The sequence below is a fragment of the Capricornis sumatraensis genome, chromosome X (assembly GCF_032405125.1).
Source record: "Capricornis sumatraensis isolate serow.1 chromosome X, serow.2, whole genome shotgun sequence".
Classification (NCBI taxonomy): Eukaryota; Metazoa; Chordata; class Mammalia; order Artiodactyla; family Bovidae; genus Capricornis; species Capricornis sumatraensis.
In genome coordinates, this window is record NC_091092.1 from 100,362,865 (window position 1) to 100,381,568 (window position 18,704).

The following is an 18,704-nucleotide window of genomic DNA, read 5'->3' on the forward strand; positions in this document are numbered from 1 at the left end:
AATTCAGTGACTCTGTAAAACTCAGTTATGATCCGTCTGCTTCCCTTTGATCAAGTAGATTCTACTTATTCAGTTCAGTTCAGTTCAGTCACTCAGTCGTGTCAGACTCTTTGCGACCCCATGAACTGCAGCACACCAGGCCTCGCTGTCCATCACCAACTCTTGGAATTCACTCAGACTCATGTCCATTGAGTCAGTGATGCCATCCAGCCATCTCATCCTCTGTCGTCCCCTTCTCCTCCTGCCCCCAATCCCTCCCAGCATCAGAGTCTTTTCCAATGAGTCAACTCTTCACATGAGGTGGCCAAAGTACTGGAGTTTCAGCTTTAGCATGAGTCCTTCCAAAGAAATCCCAGGGTTGATCTCCTTCAGAATGGACTGGTTGGATCTCCTTGCAGTCCAGGGGACTCTCAGGAGTCTTCCCCAACACCACAGTTCAAAAACATCAATTCTTCGGTGCTCAGCTTTCTTCACAGTCCAACTCTCACATCCATACATGACCACTAGAAAAACCACAGCCTTGACTAGACGGACCTTTGTTGGGAAAGTAATGTCTCTGCTTTTCAATATGCTATCTAGGTTGGTCATAACTTTCCTTCCAAGGAGTAAGCATCTTTTAATTTCATGGTTGCAGTCACCATCTGCAGTGATTCTACTTATTATGCTATTATTAATTGCATGTATATTTTAAAGAATGGAATTGTAACAAGAAATCCTTAGTTATACTATGATTACAAAGCTTGCCAAAAAATCCAAATGAGCTAAAGGACAATGGAGTGATTTCTCCATTTAAGAAAAGTTTTAAAATTGTATTTTTTTTTGTTGTTCTAGACAAAGACAAGTAGATCAAGACTGAAAATGCAAGGGATGAAGACAGAAATTTTGTCCTCTCCCTCAATTCCGTCTCCCCCAATTAAACTGTTCCTCAATTTGATTGACCATTCCTTTAGAGTTGTTATTTGAGATCTTTCTGGGAAGCAAAGATATAAAATGCATTTGTGTTCACCCAGAGAACAGTATTTCAGAGGAAGCTGTGGAATGTTTAAGAAATTTGAACCACTGAACTCTGGGAGATATAGTCATGGTTTTGCTTGATTTAACTAACACTTTATGTTGTGGCTTGCTTGTAAGGTGCTAGGTGCTAAGTCACTTCAGTCATGTCTGACTCTTTGTGACCCTGTGGACCGTAGCTCACCTGGCTCCAACCCAGGGATCAAACCCACATCTCTTACATCTCTTGCACTGGCAGGCAGGTTCTTTACCACTGCACCACCTGGGAAGCCATAGTAATAATGATTTTAGTTAAATTTTAGGTTTATGCAACAATCGTACGTGGTATTTCAGTGAAAATCACCAATAGCTGATAGAAGACTAAATGATCTATCTGAAAGCCTTTTAGATCCTGGGTGCTTTTCACAGTTCCTTTTCTTTTCTTTTTTTTTTTTTTTCTTTTTTTTCACAGTTCCTTTTCTAAAGGGCAGTGAGTGTTGGCTCTGTCTGTCAAATCTCAAGTCCTGAATGAAATAACCTCTTTGATCTAACTGTAAGAATGGACAATTATCATCCAACTTTCTTTGGTGTTTTATTGGGGAAATTATACACCCTGGCTTTGGGGTGGGAACATTTCACAGCTCTAAAGTACAAGGTCCTTTCTAGTTTCCAAAGGCAAGTAGTTATCGCACACAGTGCTGGGCAATTACAGCATCCCTATCTTCAAGGCTTTCATTGCTTAGAGCAGAGAGCAGGGTGGAGGCAATATAGCTTCAATGCAAGAACAGGGTGGAAGCAATTGTCCAGATAAAACAGATTAGAATATCAGTGTCTAAGTGTAAGTGTTAGTTGCTCAGTTGTGCCTGACTTTTTGGGACCCCATGGACTGCAGGAGCTGCATAAATAAACCCATTACCATCTAGAAGGCTTCTGCAATCCGTATCCTTGTTGCTGTGCTGTGCTTAGTCACTCAGTCGTGTCCAACTCCTTGTGACCCATGGACTGTAGCCTGCCAGGCTTCACTGTCTTTGGGGATTCTCCAGGCAAGAATACTGGAGTGGGTTGCCATGCCCTCTTCCAGGGGATCTTCCCTACCCAGGGATCGAACCCAGGTCTCCCATATTGCAAGCGGAGACTTTTTACCATCTGAGCCACCAGGGAAGCCCATATCCTTGTTAATAAAGCTAAAGAAAGCCCAGAACAGCGGATGCCACAGTATTTCATTCCCAGGGCAAGAAAAACATCAATATTCTTTCATCTACAGTCAGATAGGTCTTGACCAGTAGTCTTCAGAAACCTCTGTCTCAACTTCTTGCTTTTCTTTGGCACATAAAAAGGGACGGCAAACTCCCCAAACAATCTACGTATTTTCTTGCCCAGTGGGGTCAGAGATGAATAGGGTACAATGTTCCTATAATCTTTACATTGTGAGCACCTGCCCTTGCCAGGGAGGCTGGTGCTCCTTCTTACATCTTGCAGAGAGAGAAGCGGTTACAAAATGTTTTGCTGGCAGTCCAGTAGCAGAGTCTGCTTTCTAAGTCCCTAGGGTCATAGGTGTGCGCCTTTTGATTTTGTAATTTCCCTTCAATGACACAATGCACATGAGCTTAACTCTCCTGGGGCACAGGGGAAAACCAATGGTCTCCAAAAGTCACTTGACTGCTAGAGAAGTTGTGCTCTTTTATTGCAACGTGCTAGAATACATAGCCCTTTTGTTGGTATTGCTTTGAGGCGGACTAAAATGTATGACAACTGGGAGGCTATGGCACTCCTTGGAAATTTCTTTGTGGGAGCTCCGATTCCCTCCCTGGACCCCTAGTCTCCAGAGGGCAGAGCAGCTGTGTGAGGCAGGAAAGGAAAAGAGAGTTCCTCTTTCAGACACAGAACCTTGCCCTGGCACCATTCCTCATGGAGGACAGCCATGGAGTGACTTACTGGAAAAAGTGCCCTACATTCAAGGCCTGGCTGGCTCTCCTTCAAGCTGCACTTCATTGGTCATTCATCTTATCTCCCAGGGTAACAGTGAACAGATTTTTCTTTTCTTTTCTTTTGGCCATGCCACATGGCTTGTGGAATCTTAGTTTCCCGACCAGAGATTGGATCGGGGCCCTTGGCATTGAGAGCTTGGAGTCCTAACCACTGGACCACCAGGGAATTCCAACAATTAAAATATTAACCTTTGCTATGTAGTGATGTCTAGTATGGAGAGAGGACTAGAGCCCAGAAAACATAACTTTGGAAGGTTTTACAGGACAAAATAGTTCTCGTTCCAGAATGGCTATAAACATTCTGTAGGCAAAGTGGTCTACCATGCCATCTGTCTAGCTGTATTTTTCACTCTTGTCCTCCACGTGTAAGTTTCATGGGGGAAAGAAATCGATGGACACAAGTTCAAAGTGGCGTTCACTTTAGTAAAGTTTCCCAGTGTTCTCGTGCCACGTACTCTACGACTCTAATATTACCATACATGAAAACATGATATGTTGTCTATAGGGTTACTTACTGTTGCTTGAGCTTGAGTCCGAAACAACATGCTCTGCCAGGTCCCACACCAAGACACCAACATAGTTTGCAAAATGCAGAACATCCAGGTCTCTCTTACCCCATGATAGCAGGCAGCGATCCATCTGGCTTGGTATCATCCAACGTTATTGAAATTGGAGCTTCCTCATCTTCGATGATCATACAGCCACAGTAATCTTAACCGGAAGAAAAATAATAAGAGATTGAGAAACTTCATCAGGGATTTAGGAAGGACATTTTAAAGTATATATATAAAACTATTTCACTAAAAGGAAGGCAAAACTTAAACTATTGGTCTTTGCCCTGATCCTAGAAGTTCTTTCCCATTAAATACACTCACTGATTAAACAAGGATGTCTGGTCACCCAGACACATTAGAAAATGACCCATCTCGATGACCTTTGCATAAAGGTCAGGTATGATCAATGTATGAGTAAAATTTTAAGATGGCCTTGGAGTTGTGGAATACACAAGAAATAGTAGGGTGTGTTAGAAGGAATCGCCTCTGGGAAACCAGGGAAGAAGTGGCAAGAAGGAATCCTTTTAATATGAGATGAAGGCTTAGCAACAACCGACACTATATCCGCCCAGACCCTGCCTCATGCCCGACAGGAAGTCTCATTGTTATCATTTTATACAGAGGCTGAGGCTGAGAGGTGAAGTGTCACCTGAGGCAACACAGCTAGTAAGCAAGTGGGGCCCAGGAATGTGTCACTTCAAAGGGGTGCTCTTTCACGGTGGTCCTTTGTCTCACTCCGCTCATGAAGAGGAAGTGGTGAGACATATGCCAGGGGCCTGGGCAATGTGGCCCTGCAACTGGAGGGCCTGCTTCCTTGCCTCTCACTGCCAGCAAGCACTCTTGGGGCCATTTTCTGTTGCTGGGGACTATGAAGAGATGGACAGACTAAGATTTCTGATCCTTTCTCTACCAACTGGAAACACATCTTTTTCTGTTCAATGTATAGTATATGTTCCTACTGAACTGAACTGATACGTTCCTAAAAAAGAGTGCAGTCTTCTCAATACAATTTCAAAATGAATAAACACAGCCTACCCTTTTTCTTCCAAAAGGCCTCCTTGTAATACATCATGCACTTAATGACAGCCCCCATTGGAAGACGCTGTATCAGCTGGTTTCGCTCTGATGGAAGCTCTGGTCTAAAGTGTATCTTGGCAGTCAAAGTTGGTGGGATGGCGCTAATGACATATCGGCACTGAAACAAACAGACACAAAATACCATCTCAAATGTGAGCCACAGTCTTTGCAGGGGACATGAAACATCACATTTATCATTTTGAGGGACACTAAGCAGTCACAATGTACAGTATGAGACCACTGTGAGGCAAGAACACAGAACAAGGCACATCAACTAAGGCTGATAATTTGGAAGACTGAGTCAGAAACCTGCCAGCATCAATCATGCCACTGCTTGGATTAGATTTGGTTAGAAGCTGCAGAAGACAGAAACACGTCAGTCGCTCAGTCGTGACTGACTCTTTGTGAGCCCGCCAGGCTCCTCTGTCCGTGGGATTCTCCAGCTAAGAATATTGGAGTGGGTGGCCATTCCCTTCTCCAGGGGATCCTCCCCACCCAGGGATCGAACCCAGGTCTCTTGCATTGCAGGCAGATTCTTCACCATCTGAGCCACCAGGCTATCAGAGACCTACTTAATATAAACTCTTTAAATTTTATTTATTTATGGGCCACACCGTGAGGCAGGCAGGATCTTAGGTCTCTAACCAGGGGATGGAACTTGTGCCCCAAGTCCTAACCACTGACCATCAGGGAATTCCCATAATACATATTTCTTTTGACAAAACTGAATTACCTCATAAAGTTCACGATTCAGGGTCTCTATGGTGATGTTTTCACTTGACTGGTCAACGTAAGTGACAGGACTCCTCAGTTTCACCCTGTCCCCTAGGAGTTGCATTATCCGTTCGCTTACTTGACCAGATCCACCTACAAACTTCCGTTCCTACAGGAAAAAGCAGGCAGGGATGGAAATGTGACAAACGCACCACAAAGGAAAGCCATATTTACCACTGATTAGAAACCTCTGGAAAATCACAGGCCATACCTCCACTCTCTGCACTGTTAACTGTTAGAAGAACTCATTAGGACAGGGGCAGTCTACCAAGACACCTCAGTCACCATGCTCTATGCAGCTTCACGTGACAAAAAGCTGTTACCAGTTTATGGAATCACAGAATCAGTGCAAAGGGATGAATTGGGAGATTGGGATTGACATTATATATATAAAATAGATAACTAATAAGAACCTACTGTGTAGCACAGGGAACTCTACTCAATACTCTGTTAAAGGCCTATATGGGGAAACAATCTATTAAAAAAAGGGTAGATACATGTGTATGTATAACTGATTCACTTTGCTGTATACCTGAAACTAACATGACATTGGAAATCAACTATATCCCAATAAAAATTTAAAATCAAATCACAGAATCAGAAGAAAGGTTTCCCTAGACCACTGGCACCTTGACTGAATGCAAATATCAGCAAGCTTCAAATGCTCAAGAGTGTAATGCATGGAGGGTGTCCGGCGACAGGGAGGGTGCTGTGCTTCTCCCAGGGGGAGGCGGTTTCCTTTTTAAAAAAAAATTGATTATTTTTTTCTAGTTTCACTGAGATGGGGATGCAGTTTCTTAACTCCCCTCAGTTTCTTAAAGTTCCAGGCCAGGACTGTCTAGGTGCAACAGGCTCATGGTGCTCTCAAGGATCACCTGGTCATCACCAAAAGATGTTCTAAGAATCTAAATCTCAGCTGTTGAGAACTTTTTGCCAAAATGCCTGGAAGTTTCACTGGGAGGACAGAAGAGTGAAGGCTAAGCATCTGCCTATTCCTCCAGACATTGTGGACTAGCTTCCTTGAGCAGCTCTATAAGACCATGAGTGCTGCACCCTAGCGCCATCTGCTACACTCACCATGGAAATGCTTCCAGCTTAATCTAAGGGCAGTCCTTAATACAGTGCATTTTGTAAGAATCAGGGGAATATTTTTAGCCTGCTAGAGATCGATGATTCTTTGAATGATTAGAAATACAAGTAGAGAGACTAAAGCACAGCCCAACATTGTTCAATTAGTTACCTTAATCCCGTTCCTCCAGAAAGCCTATGCCAGCAGCCACACAATAATTTTTACACTTGAATAACTGGCTATTGTCTTAATGACACCACTATAGCTCCTTATAAAAACATTCCCAAAGTAGTTTAGTTTCATGATCTGTCCATCTGCACAAAACCAGAACCACTTAATTTATAATTTGACCTCTGTTTTCCAAGAGTTACTCTGAATGTTAGTATAGTGGAAAGACCAGGAACTCTTTCCCATCTTCATGTCTAGTATTTGTTGAACTAAACTATTAAAGGATAAATCTAAGTTCTTTGTAAAGGTATTGTGATAATGGTTTTACATTCATAATCTGAACTATGCCCTCCAAAAGGTCATGTGGAGTCTGCCTAGAAGTATCTTGGCTCCTCTGAATGAAGGATATAACACAGTACTATAAAGAAATTATTGTTCAATTAAAAAATAAATTAACTAAATACACACATATATATATATATATATATATATATGAAGAAGAAGTGAAGCCACTCAGTCGTGTCTGACTCTTTGCGACCCCATGGGTTGTAGCCTATAAGGCGCCTCTGTCCATGGAATTTTCCAGGCAAGAGTACTGGAGTGGGTTGCCATTTCCTTCTCCAATATATATATATATATATATATAGAGAGAGAGAGAGAGAGAGAGAGAGAGAGTCAAGATATTTCCAAAAGACAAATATAGATTAAAAGGAGTAATATGGGATTTCTAGATGTAAAGGCACTTAAAAATGTGACTGCCTTAAGTTTGCTAAAGCTGAAGGTCAAACTGACAACCATAAGTACAACTTAGGGACTTCTGGAGGTCTCCCAAGGAGAGGAATAATTCACTAAGTTGACAATGACTGTACACCTCATACTATGAAACAGAGCATAAGTTAGAACTAAACTGCTCCCAATTAAACCTTATCCCATTGAGGCATAACATTCTGAGAAAAGATATACCCATTTTCTTTCACTAAGGGAGTCTTGAAATAAAAAAATCACAGAGTTTGGAAAATCTGGGAATTAAAATTTTGGCTTTACTACTGGCTTGTTGTGTATCCAACCGGGGAGCCAGATGAGTTACATTCACTAGTAATGGCTGTGGTATCAGTTCATTTCAGTTCAGTTGCTCAGTCATGTCCGACTCTTTGCAACCCCATGGACTGCAGCACACCAGGCCTCCCTGTCCATCACCAACTCCCAGAGTTTACTCAAATTCATGTCCATCAAGTTGGTGATGCCATCCAACCATCTCATCCTCTATCGTTCCCTTCTTCTCCTGCCTTCAATCTTTCCCAGCACAAGGGTCTTTTCAAATGAATCAGTTCTTCACATCAGGTGGCCAAAGTATTGGAGTTTCAGCTTCAGCATCAGTCTTTCTAATGAATATTCAGGACTGATTTCCTTTAGGATTGACTGGTTTGATCTCCTTGCACTCCCTGGGACTCTCAAGAGTCTTCTCCAACACCACAGTTCAAAAGCATAAATTCACTGGGGCATCAGAGTCTTGATGATCTTAACCTGCTTCTTGTTGGTTCAATATTTCTTATGAAGAAGAGCTTGAAGTATAGAGCTTGAATTATTAAAAATACTAAGTCATTCTACGTTTCCATTTTATTAATGGGATGTTGCAATCAGTTGTAAACTAATAAACTTATATAGTGATTTGCACAAAGACTCCTTGAACAAAAACTGCACAGTTAAGTCCAAAAAGATCTAATTTGGAGACTTAAATTTTTCCATAGTCATAATAATGGCCTTTACATAAAAGACTAATAGGAATTCTACATATATTAATTCTAGACTCAAATCAGTGTACTCTCCATTATATTGCCTTACCTGAATCAGTCCTATTAGGTTGGTAATAGATTTTTTTATATACCCAAATTTAATTTTAAAGTAAACTCTAGTTATTAAGCACTATTAAAAAGAAATCCAGAAGCACATTTTTCCTGCACAAATCAGTTACAAAGTTCAAAACTGTTTCTTATGCTCTAAGACTCAGTTTTTAACTTTGTAAACCACATCTGAAAGACTTGGCACTTCTGCATTATTGTGTTTCATTTCTTTCTCTTTTTTTCTATTTTGATTAAGAGGAGAGTAGAAAAAGATTTTCTGGTATTCTTATTCACTTGGTTAATTTGCATAAGTTTCTGATTGCCGGTTGCTCAGATAACAAGTGACAAGGCAGAATTGTTGAAAGCATTAAAGTACCTTAAACCTAAGGCTAAATCTTGAACATATTGAATTCTTTACTATCCTGATAGCTGGCAGATTGACAGCTGCACATTTGGCATGCTTTGATTTTTGGTTCTGGGGGTATTTTAGGACTTTATTTTTCATTGCAGATTTATTTGGCAATGTACAGTAAAATTTGTAAACTTGCTTCAAGTTTATGAATAAAGAACCACTTAAAAAAAAAACATCGATTCATTGGTGCTTAGCTTTCTTTATAGTCCAACTCTCACATCCATACATCACTACTGGAAAAACCACAGCCTTGACTAGATGGACCTTTGTTGGCAGAGTAATGTCTCTGCTTTTTAATATGCTGTCTAGGTTGATCATAACTTTTCTTCCAAGGAGCAAGCGTCTTTCAATTTCATGGCTGCAGTCACCATCTGCAGTGATTTTAGAGTCCCAAAAGATAAAGCCTGCCACTGTTTCCACTGTTTCCCCATCTATTTGCCATGAAGTGATGGGACCGGATGCCATGATCTTACTTTTCTGAATGTTGAGCTTTAAGCCAATTTTTTCACTCTCCTCTTTCACTTTCATTAAGAGCTCTTTACTTCTTCTTCACTTTCTGCCATAAGGGTGGTGTCATCTGCATGTCTGAGGTTATTGATATTTCTCCTGGCAATCTTGACTCTAGCTTGTGCCTCAGTCAGATCAGCATTTCTCATGATGTACTCTTCATATAAGTTCAATAAGCAGGGTGACAATATACAACCTTGACATACTCCTTTCCCAATGTGGAACCAGTCTATTGTTCCAGGTCCTGTTCTAACTGTTGCTTCCTGACCTGCATACAGATTTCTCAAGAGGCAGGTCAGGTGGTCTGGTGTTCCCATCTCGCTCAGAATTTTCCAGTTTGTTGTGATCCACACAGTCAAAGGCTTTGGCATAGTTAATAAAGCAGAAGTAGATGTTTTTCTGCAACTCTCTTGCTTTTTCGGTGATCCAATGGATACTGGCAGTTTGATCTCTGGCTCCTCTGACTTTTCTAAATCCATCTTGAACACCTGGAAGTTCACAGTTCATGTATTATTGAAGCCTGTCTTGGAGAAATTTGAGCATTACTTTACTAGTGTGTGCGATGAGTGCAATCGTGCAGTAGTTTGAGCATTCTTTGGCATTGCCTTTCTTTGGGATTGGAATGAAAACAGACCTTTTCTAGTCCTGTGGCCACTACTGAGTTTTCCAAATTTGCTGGCATATTGAGTGCAGCACTTTCACAGCATCAGCTTTTAGGATTTGAAATAGCTCATCTGGAATTCCATCACCTCCACTAGATTTGTTCATAGTGATGCTTCGTAAGGCCCACTTGACTTTGCACTCCAGGGTGTCTGGCTCTAGGTAAGTGATCATGCCATCATGATTATCTGGGTCATTAAGATCTTTTTTCGTATAGTTCTTCTCTGTATTCTTGCCACCTCTTCTTAATATCTTCTGCTTCTGTTAGGTCCATATCATTTCTGTCCTTTATTGAGCCCATCTTTGCATGAAATGTTCCCTTGGTAACTCTAATTTTCTTGAACAGATTTCTAGTCTTTCCCATTCTATTGTTTTCCTTTATTTCTTTGCACTGATCTCCGAGGTAGGCTTTCTTATCTCTCCTTGCTACTCTTTGGAACTCTGCATTCAAATGGGTATATCTTTCCTTTTCTCCTTTGCCTTTCACTTCTCTTCGTTTCACAGCTATTTGTAAGGCCTCCTCAGACAACCATTTTACCTTTTTGCATTTCTTTTTCTTGGGGATGGGCTTGATCCCTGCCTCCTGTATAATGTCATGAACCTCCGTCCATAGTTCTTCAGGCACTCTGTCTATCAGATCTAGTCCCTTGAATCTATTTATCACTTCCACTGTATAACCATAAGGGATTTGATTTAGGATGTGGTATGGAAGCAGGGCAAATGCTGCTGCTGCTAAGTCGCTTCAGTCCTGTCCGACTCTGTGCGACCCCATAGACCACAGCCCACCAGGCTCCCTCGTCCCTGGGATTCTCCAGGCAAGAACACTGGAGTGGGTTGCCATTTGCTTCTCCAATATGTGAAAGTGAAGTTGCTCAGTAGTGACCCCATGGACTCCTCCATCCATGGGATTTTCTAGGCAAGAGTACTGGAGTGGCTTGTCATTGCCTTCTCCGAGGGCAATGCTAGTAGGCAGCAAAATTTATCCCCAAAATGTAGAATTTACTATTGAAAGAGTAACCAGAAATCACTTGTATTAGAAGAATAGCCACTTCCATTCTATAACAGTTAACATAAAATAATAACTCTGAGACACAGAATGGGACATGAAGTCTCATGCTTGGAACAGAGATGACTTTAATGACAATTTTACAACCACTAGATTTTTTTGGAAATTAGTTGATTTTAATAAGTGAGCTCCTCCTACAAGTCTAATTTCACCTACTTCAAAAGGAAGGAATTGACTTCCTCAAACCAAATTCAAAATGAAACATTCTTTAGTCGTGAACTTATTTTTAGAAATGAGAAAATTTTGTTTTCAGAAAACTTTTTTTGAAATTGTTTCAAATTCACTCATGTTTCAAAATATAGAAGCAATTATTAAGATACTGCACTGGCTGAGGACAAAATCAGACATGAAGTTTAGTGTGAGAATGGACACTTCATACCTGGCCCCCGTTGGTAATGGAGAATATCCGAGTGGTGCCTCCACATTGTTTCACGTACCACAAGAACCACAGGGCAGACACCTCATGGGGTTCAGAGGTCACATTGATATTCACAAAGAGAGATGCAAACTGCCGAGCAGTCCTGGTCATAGAACAAGAGTCAGGAGTAGATACATACATGCTTCACGTGACATTATCTTTAAAAACATAATTTAGTATATTTAGAAACCATTTCTATGCCTTTAAAAAATACTCATGGACTCAATCTCTGACAGAATGCAGATTTTTAACTCGGGGAAAATAATTTTTTCCTGACTTGTTGGAAATTATGGGTTAGCTCCAAACATGCTAATCCCAGTGTAGTCTAAAAGGTTAATATGCTTGTCAGGTTCATTGACGATACTGTTTTCACTTATTTGAACAAACTTCCTCTCCTCAACACCTCCACTGCCCCAACCCTGGTCCAGGCTACCACTGACCCTCACCTGGGTTAAAACAGTGATGGCTGCTCCTGGGTATCCCTATCTAGTCATATGACTACATCCCCTCATGTTCCTTACAGCCAATTAAGTCTTTCCACAGTCCAAAACTAAAACAAACAAACAAAATAAACAAAAAGCAAACACTCTGCTTGGTGGTGGTGGTTTAGTTGCTAAGTCGTGCCCGACTCTTGCGACCCCATGGACTGTAGCCTGCCAGGCTCCTCTGTTCATGGGATTCTCCAGGCAGGAATACTGGAGTGGGCTGCCTTTTCCTTCTCCAACCCTTCAATGATGTTAACGGCAAAAGGCAAAAAGTCTTGTATATGGTCAATAATGTGTCTTGCACCATCAGCCTCTCAAGTTCTGTAAACTCCCATTACATCATTTCTTCATGGCATCTTTATGGTCTAGGCATACATACTGTTCACTCATTGTTAAAACATGTCAATCTCCCCATCTTGCGGGCCTTCATAAGCTGCTCCCTGTTCTCTATACTGGGCATGGGGGTGGGCATTTCCCACACTATCCAACCTTCACATCTCCCACCATTATTTGTGGTCGATTACTGGAAAATACCATGCCTCAACCATTCATCCTTCCATCCATCCCATCCACTATGACTTATTCCTGAAAGAAACCATCCCTCCCCCTTTACTATTTTTCTCGATTACTATGGCTCGCTACTGCAACATTACCCCTCCTCACCAACCGTATCTCCTGTCTCCTCCATCCACTATGGCTCATTCCTGAAAGATACCACTCACTGCATCACCCACTTTTCCTGTCTTCTTCCATCACTGTGGTTCACCTGTGAGATACCAACACCCCACACCATCCATTTTTCCAATTCATTGTGATTTATTCTTGGAACATATATCCTCCCCATACCCTGATCTCCACTCATCTACTGGGCTCATTTGTGGAAGACACATCATCCCCCAACACCATCCGTCAGTCCTATATCCCCCCATCAACTGACTCATTCCTTTAAGATACTTGGACAAAAACATCCTCCTCACCATCCATCCTTCCTGACAGCTTCCCACCATTAATTGCAGGTCATTATTGGAAGATTCCATCCTGCCACATCGTCCACCTTTCTCCATCTACCTTCATCCACGGTGTCTCATTTCAGAAAGATGTCACCATTCAAATCATCCATCCTTCCTTTTTCCACCATTCCTTGTTGATACCATCCCCTCATACCATCCTCTTTTCCTCCCATCACTATGGCTCACTTTTAAAAGACACATCCCAGCAATCCAACCATCCGTACTATCTCCCCCCATCCACTGTGGCTTATTTCTGGAAGATACCATCCCCTCATACCATACTCTTCCTGTCATCCATCAACTGACTTATTCTTGGAAGATACCATTTCCCCACGTCATCAACTCTTCCTGTCTCCTCCATCAACTGACTTGTCCTTGGAAGATACCATCTACACATACCATCCCTCTTTCCTCTCTCCCCCCATCCACTGTGATTCATTTCTGAAAAATACCATCATCTCACATAATATATCCCTTATATCCTCCACCAATTGGTGCATATCTCAAAGATACTATCCCCACAACCATACAACCTCCCCACCTTCCTCCATCCACTGTGGCTTATCTTGGAAGACACCATCCCACCATATCATCCATCCTTCCTGTCTCTACCCATGCACTATGGCTCATTCTTGGCACATACCTGCCTCCCACACCATCCATCTTTCCTGTTTCCCCTGTCAACAGAGGCTCATACCCAGAAGATACCATTCTGCTACACCATCCACTATTTCCTGTCCCCTGCACACAATTTGGTTTATTCCTGATCATAGCAACCCCACATACCATCCACTCTTCCTTTCTCTCTCATCAACTGGGTCATTCTTAAAAGACACCATGTTCATGCACCATCTTTCATGTTTCCTTCCATCCCTTGTGGTTCGTTCCTGAAAGATACCATCCCCTCACAGCATCCATTTTCCTGTCTCCCTCATCTACTGGCTCATTCCTGGAATATACCATCTCCTCACACCATCCCCTCTTCCTAACTTCCCCATCCCATTACTCATCCTGCAAGATACCATTTACTCACACTAAACACCCTTCCTGTCTTCCCCCACCCACTATGGCAACTTCAATGAAGATTCTTAATTCCCACAGCATCCACCCTTCCTGTCTCCCCCATTTATTATGGCTCATTCATGGAAGATGCCATTCTCTCTCACCATCTATCTTTCCTCTTTCCCTCATCCATTAGGCACATTCCTGGCAGATAGCTTGCCCTCACATCATCCATCCTTCCCTGCCCCTTACCACCCTCTGTGGTTCATTCTTAGTTGATGTAGTAACTCCTTTGTTTCAACAAGGAATCTCTCCTTCAACCTCAAGAGAGGTCACATTTCCCCATTTCAATCTCTCCTAGAATTATGTAACATGTGTATAATTAAAGTCTCTCCTGCTAAAAATATATCAACTCCATGAGGTTAGGGGCCATGCATCGTAAGTTCACCGCCATTCCTCAGTGCTTCATATGGTGCCTTCACACAGCAGCCCCAAAATGCTGACAGAATGATCTGTAACTCAGTTAATAACACAGATTCTCATTTAAAACATAATTTATAGTTTTCATTAATATAGACTAGCTTCCCTCTAGTTCTTCTATATGTATATGAAATTACTTTAACACCTTTCCAAACTGCTTTTGCAGCTGACCTCTATATTATCTGAAAACACAATTACTTCTTTTATGGAGAAGCACACAATTCTTTCATTAAAAAAAAAAAAGTTCAACTTTCTTCACCTACTTTTCTTCTTATGTTTTAGATTCACTTTATGTTGAATCCTGCTCCGAGTGTCTCAAGGGCCCTTAAAGTCACTATTGATGGAAATGTCATTAAGTTTCCCCTTAACTTTTCCTATAACTTATGAAGAAAAACTCTGAAGTTCAAGATAGGATAGGGACAATATGAAGGGAAGATAAAAAATACATTTTAAATAGTCAAGATTACTTTGTCCAGCAGATTTTTTCGATGAGATCTTTCATAGTCATCTTATCCCATTCCACTGCATGTGGGGCCTCCCATGGTGCATCAGCTGGAATCTGCAGAGAAAGGAAGGCCAACATTTAGGTCTGATGGTTACTGCCCACTGGACTGACAAGAGGCCCTCAGGAGAAACTCTGAAAACTGGTTTCTTTATGTTGGAGTGTGTGATGTGCATAGAATCCTATGTACATATAGACAATGGTGTATACATACATTACATATGTACACTGCATACCCAGTGGTGGGTTTGGGATGGGTAGCTCTTTGGATTCTATGCCTTAGTGCTGTTTCCAAAATAATACCTAAATATATGCATTAATATAAATTAATATGTAATTATGATGGTCATCATCATAATTATTATTGAAAGGTAATGGAAGAGGGTATGGTAACCCACTCCAGTATTCTTGCCTGGAGAATCCCATGGACAGAGGAGCTTGGTGGGCTACCGTCCATAGGGTCGCAAAGAGTCAGACATAACTGAGGAGACTTAGCATGCACACATGTGCCCATAACAGCCATTTTAAATTTCCAAATTAAGTTTGAGAGATGGATGTTATAGTTATTGAGTTACTGATACTCAGTGAAAAACCACTTTGAGGAAACAAATCTTCCTCCCCTTATTATCTCAGGTGGCATAATATATGGCTAAGATCACTCTAAGTAGGATTCCCAAGAAAAATATGTCATATAAATACTCAGTGGCATAGAGTTGAAAACACACAGGTACACACATTAATATCAGAGACATGTGGGTTTGAATCCTGGTTCCCTTGTTGTATGATCTTGGGGAAATTATGTAACCCCTTGGCACTGAATTTCTTCTCGCTAAAGCAGAAATACTACCAATGGGGCAGAGTTATTGGGTACATTGGAAATGATATACAACAATGTTCCCTGCACTGTGGAAGGATATTAAACATTTGCTATTGATTTCAGCCACAGGTTAAGGGCAAGCTGAACACACTCTTTACCTCTTTTCCCATGTTATCCATGGTCCGCCACAGGTTGTTGTAATCCAGATAGGCAATGGGATTCCATACTGGAGGGAAGGCACCCCGAAATGGATAAGTTTTTCCCTAAAAGCAAAGGATAATATGTTAAATTAGAATAACATTCTAAAAATCCCAACCAGTCAACCTCAGAGCCATTTTCAAAGAAACAGGATCCTCTACTGTGTCAAAAAGCAATGATAGACAGCACCTATACAAGACTCAAATTACAGTTAGATTATTAAGAATTCCCTAGTGTCATTTTAGCTGGTTTTGACTGATTTTTTTTTTTTTTTTGGCTGCTTGGCTTGTGGGATCTCAGTTCCCTGACCAGGGGTTGAACCTGGGTCCTGTCAATGAAAACCTAGAATCCTAACCACTTAGCCACCATTTACTTCATTTCAGCTGTGTGACAGGCACTGTGCTACTATGAGGGAAGGGTGAATCCTCAGGAAAAGAGAGCAGGTCTAGAGTCTTCCTAAGCCTTTCTTTTTTTTTTTTGGTCACACCATACAGCTTATGGGATCTTAGTTCCCTGCCGGGAATTGAACCCATGCCCGCCCATTGCATTGGAAGCACCAGGGAATTCCCTTTATTTCCTAATTGAATTCATTTTTCTTTAAAACATCTTGTAAATCTTCATAAGGTCAAAACACTGTCTATTAATACATTTTGCACACAATTTCAATTTTATTGAATAGAAATGTATTCAGTATTTGTAGAAAGCCTACTGTGTGTACTGTGTGCACTGAACAATATTAAGAGCTGGATTTTTAAAAAGAGCTAAAGTAACACTCCTGACCATCAAGGCAGAGACACAAGACAGAAGAGCATTGGCATTCATGGACGCACACTCACACACACTCTCCAACTGAGTAAGACTACATGGCGGCCATTAAGTGACCAAGAAGTAATTTTCCTTCCCAGAGTAGCAAATTCAAATAACCTTGGCAGATTATGTGATCTGATTTCTTATCTGAAAATGCTGTGTAGTAGTGCTGCAAGACAACTTTTTAAGACTCCAAATCCTTTATCATCATCACTACCACCATCACCACCATTATTACTAATACTCACTAAGATCTTTGTCCATGCCTGGCATTGGCCTAAGCTCTTTCTATGCATTGTCTCCTGTAATGCTCACCCCAACCCTCTGGAGGAAAGAACTATTAATATTCCCATTTTACAAATGAGGAAACCGAAGCTTAGTGATATTAGCTAGAAAACAGTAGGACAGAAATTTCCTGCTCCCACAGCCTTTTCTCATAAACAATAAGGTTTCCGGCCTCTTATATGATTGATGGAATGTTGAGATAGTTTTGTCCAAGAGACATCTTAAACTTCCTGACTAAAAGAAAGAGAACTCTGAAATGTGAACCTTATAAATCTCCCACACATCTTTTATGTTTCTAAGGAATGAAAAAGGAGACTAAGAAGCTCAAGGGTAACAGGGTCAACTTTGAAAAATGTGCAAGAATGTTCTGAGAGAAACTGGCAGACACAAAAATAACTCTGCACAGGAGAGAGACTGGGTTAAATAATAGTTCACCAGCAGCCTTCAGAACAGTTGGCTCTTGTTGCAATTCTTCCTTTAATTGAAACTGTAAAAAAAAATCTATATTTTATATTCAAGTAATAGTCTCATACCAAACTGATATTTGCTTTGAAAAAAACTGTTTAAGAAAATCTTTCAGTTCAGTTCACTTCAGTTGCTCAGTCGTGTCTGACTCTTTGTGACCTCATGAGCTGCAGCACGCCAGGCCTCCCTGTCCATCACCATCTCCCAGAGTCCACCCACACTCATGTCCATCGAGTCAGTGATGCCATCCAGCCATCTCATCCTCTGTTGTCCCCTTCTCCTCCTGCCCCCAATCCCTCCCAGCATTAGGGTCTTTTCCAATGAGTCAACTCTTCGTATGAGGTGGCCAAAGTATTGGAATTTCAGCTTCAGCATCAGTCCTTCCAATGAACACCCAGGACTGAGCTCCTTTACAATGGACTGGTTGGATCTCCCTGCAGTGCAAGGGACTCTCAAGAGTCTTCTCCAACACCACAGTTCAAAAGCATCAGTTCTTCAGCGCTCAGTTTTCTTTATAGTCCAACTCTCACATCCATCCATGACTACTGGAAAAACCATAGCCTTGACTAGATGGACCTTTGTTGGGAAAGTAATGTCTCTGCTTTTTAATATGCTGTCTAGGTTGGTCATAACTTTCCTTCCAAGGAGTAAGTGTCTTTTAATTTCATGGCTGCAATCACCATCTGCAGTGATTTTGGAGCCCCAAAAAATAAAGTCTCTCACTGTTTCCCCATCTATTTCCCATGAAGTGAGGGGACCAGATGCCATGATCTTCGTTTTCTGAATGTTGAGGTTTAAGCCAACTTCTTCATTCTCCTCTTTCATTTTCATCAAGAGGCTCTTTAGTTCCTCTTCACTTTCTGCCATAAGGGTGGTGTCATCTGCATATCTGAGGTTATTGATATTTCTTCTGGTAATCTTGATTCCAGCTTGGGCTTCTTCCAACCCAGCATTTCTCATGATATACTCTGCATATAAGTTAAGTAAGCAGGGAGACAATATATAGTACTCCTTTCCCTATTTGGATCCAGTCTGTTGTTCCATGTCCAGTTCTAACTGTTGCTTCCTGACCTGCATACAGATTTCTCAAGAGGCAGGTTAGATGGTCTAGTATTCCCATCTCTTTCAG

The 18,704-nt window shown here is 41.4% G+C and overlaps 1 protein-coding gene across 1 annotated transcript in view; it reads right to left on the reverse strand.

Annotated features, from left to right (window-relative positions):
• MAOA (monoamine oxidase A) overlaps window positions 1-18,704 on the reverse strand; it is a 79,889-nt gene that overhangs the window by 12,341 nt on the left and 48,844 nt on the right. Inside the window, exons 4-9 of the mRNA XM_068962044.1 lie at window positions 15,979-16,083; window positions 14,969-15,060; window positions 11,486-11,627; window positions 5,343-5,492; window positions 4,568-4,727; window positions 3,593-3,689 (exon numbers count right to left, since the gene is read on the reverse strand). Coding sequence (XP_068818145.1) covers window positions 3,593-3,689; window positions 4,568-4,727; window positions 5,343-5,492; window positions 11,486-11,627; window positions 14,969-15,060; window positions 15,979-16,083 — 746 coding nt within the window. The remainder of the gene's footprint in view (window positions 1-3,592; window positions 3,690-4,567; window positions 4,728-5,342; window positions 5,493-11,485; window positions 11,628-14,968; window positions 15,061-15,978; window positions 16,084-18,704) is intronic.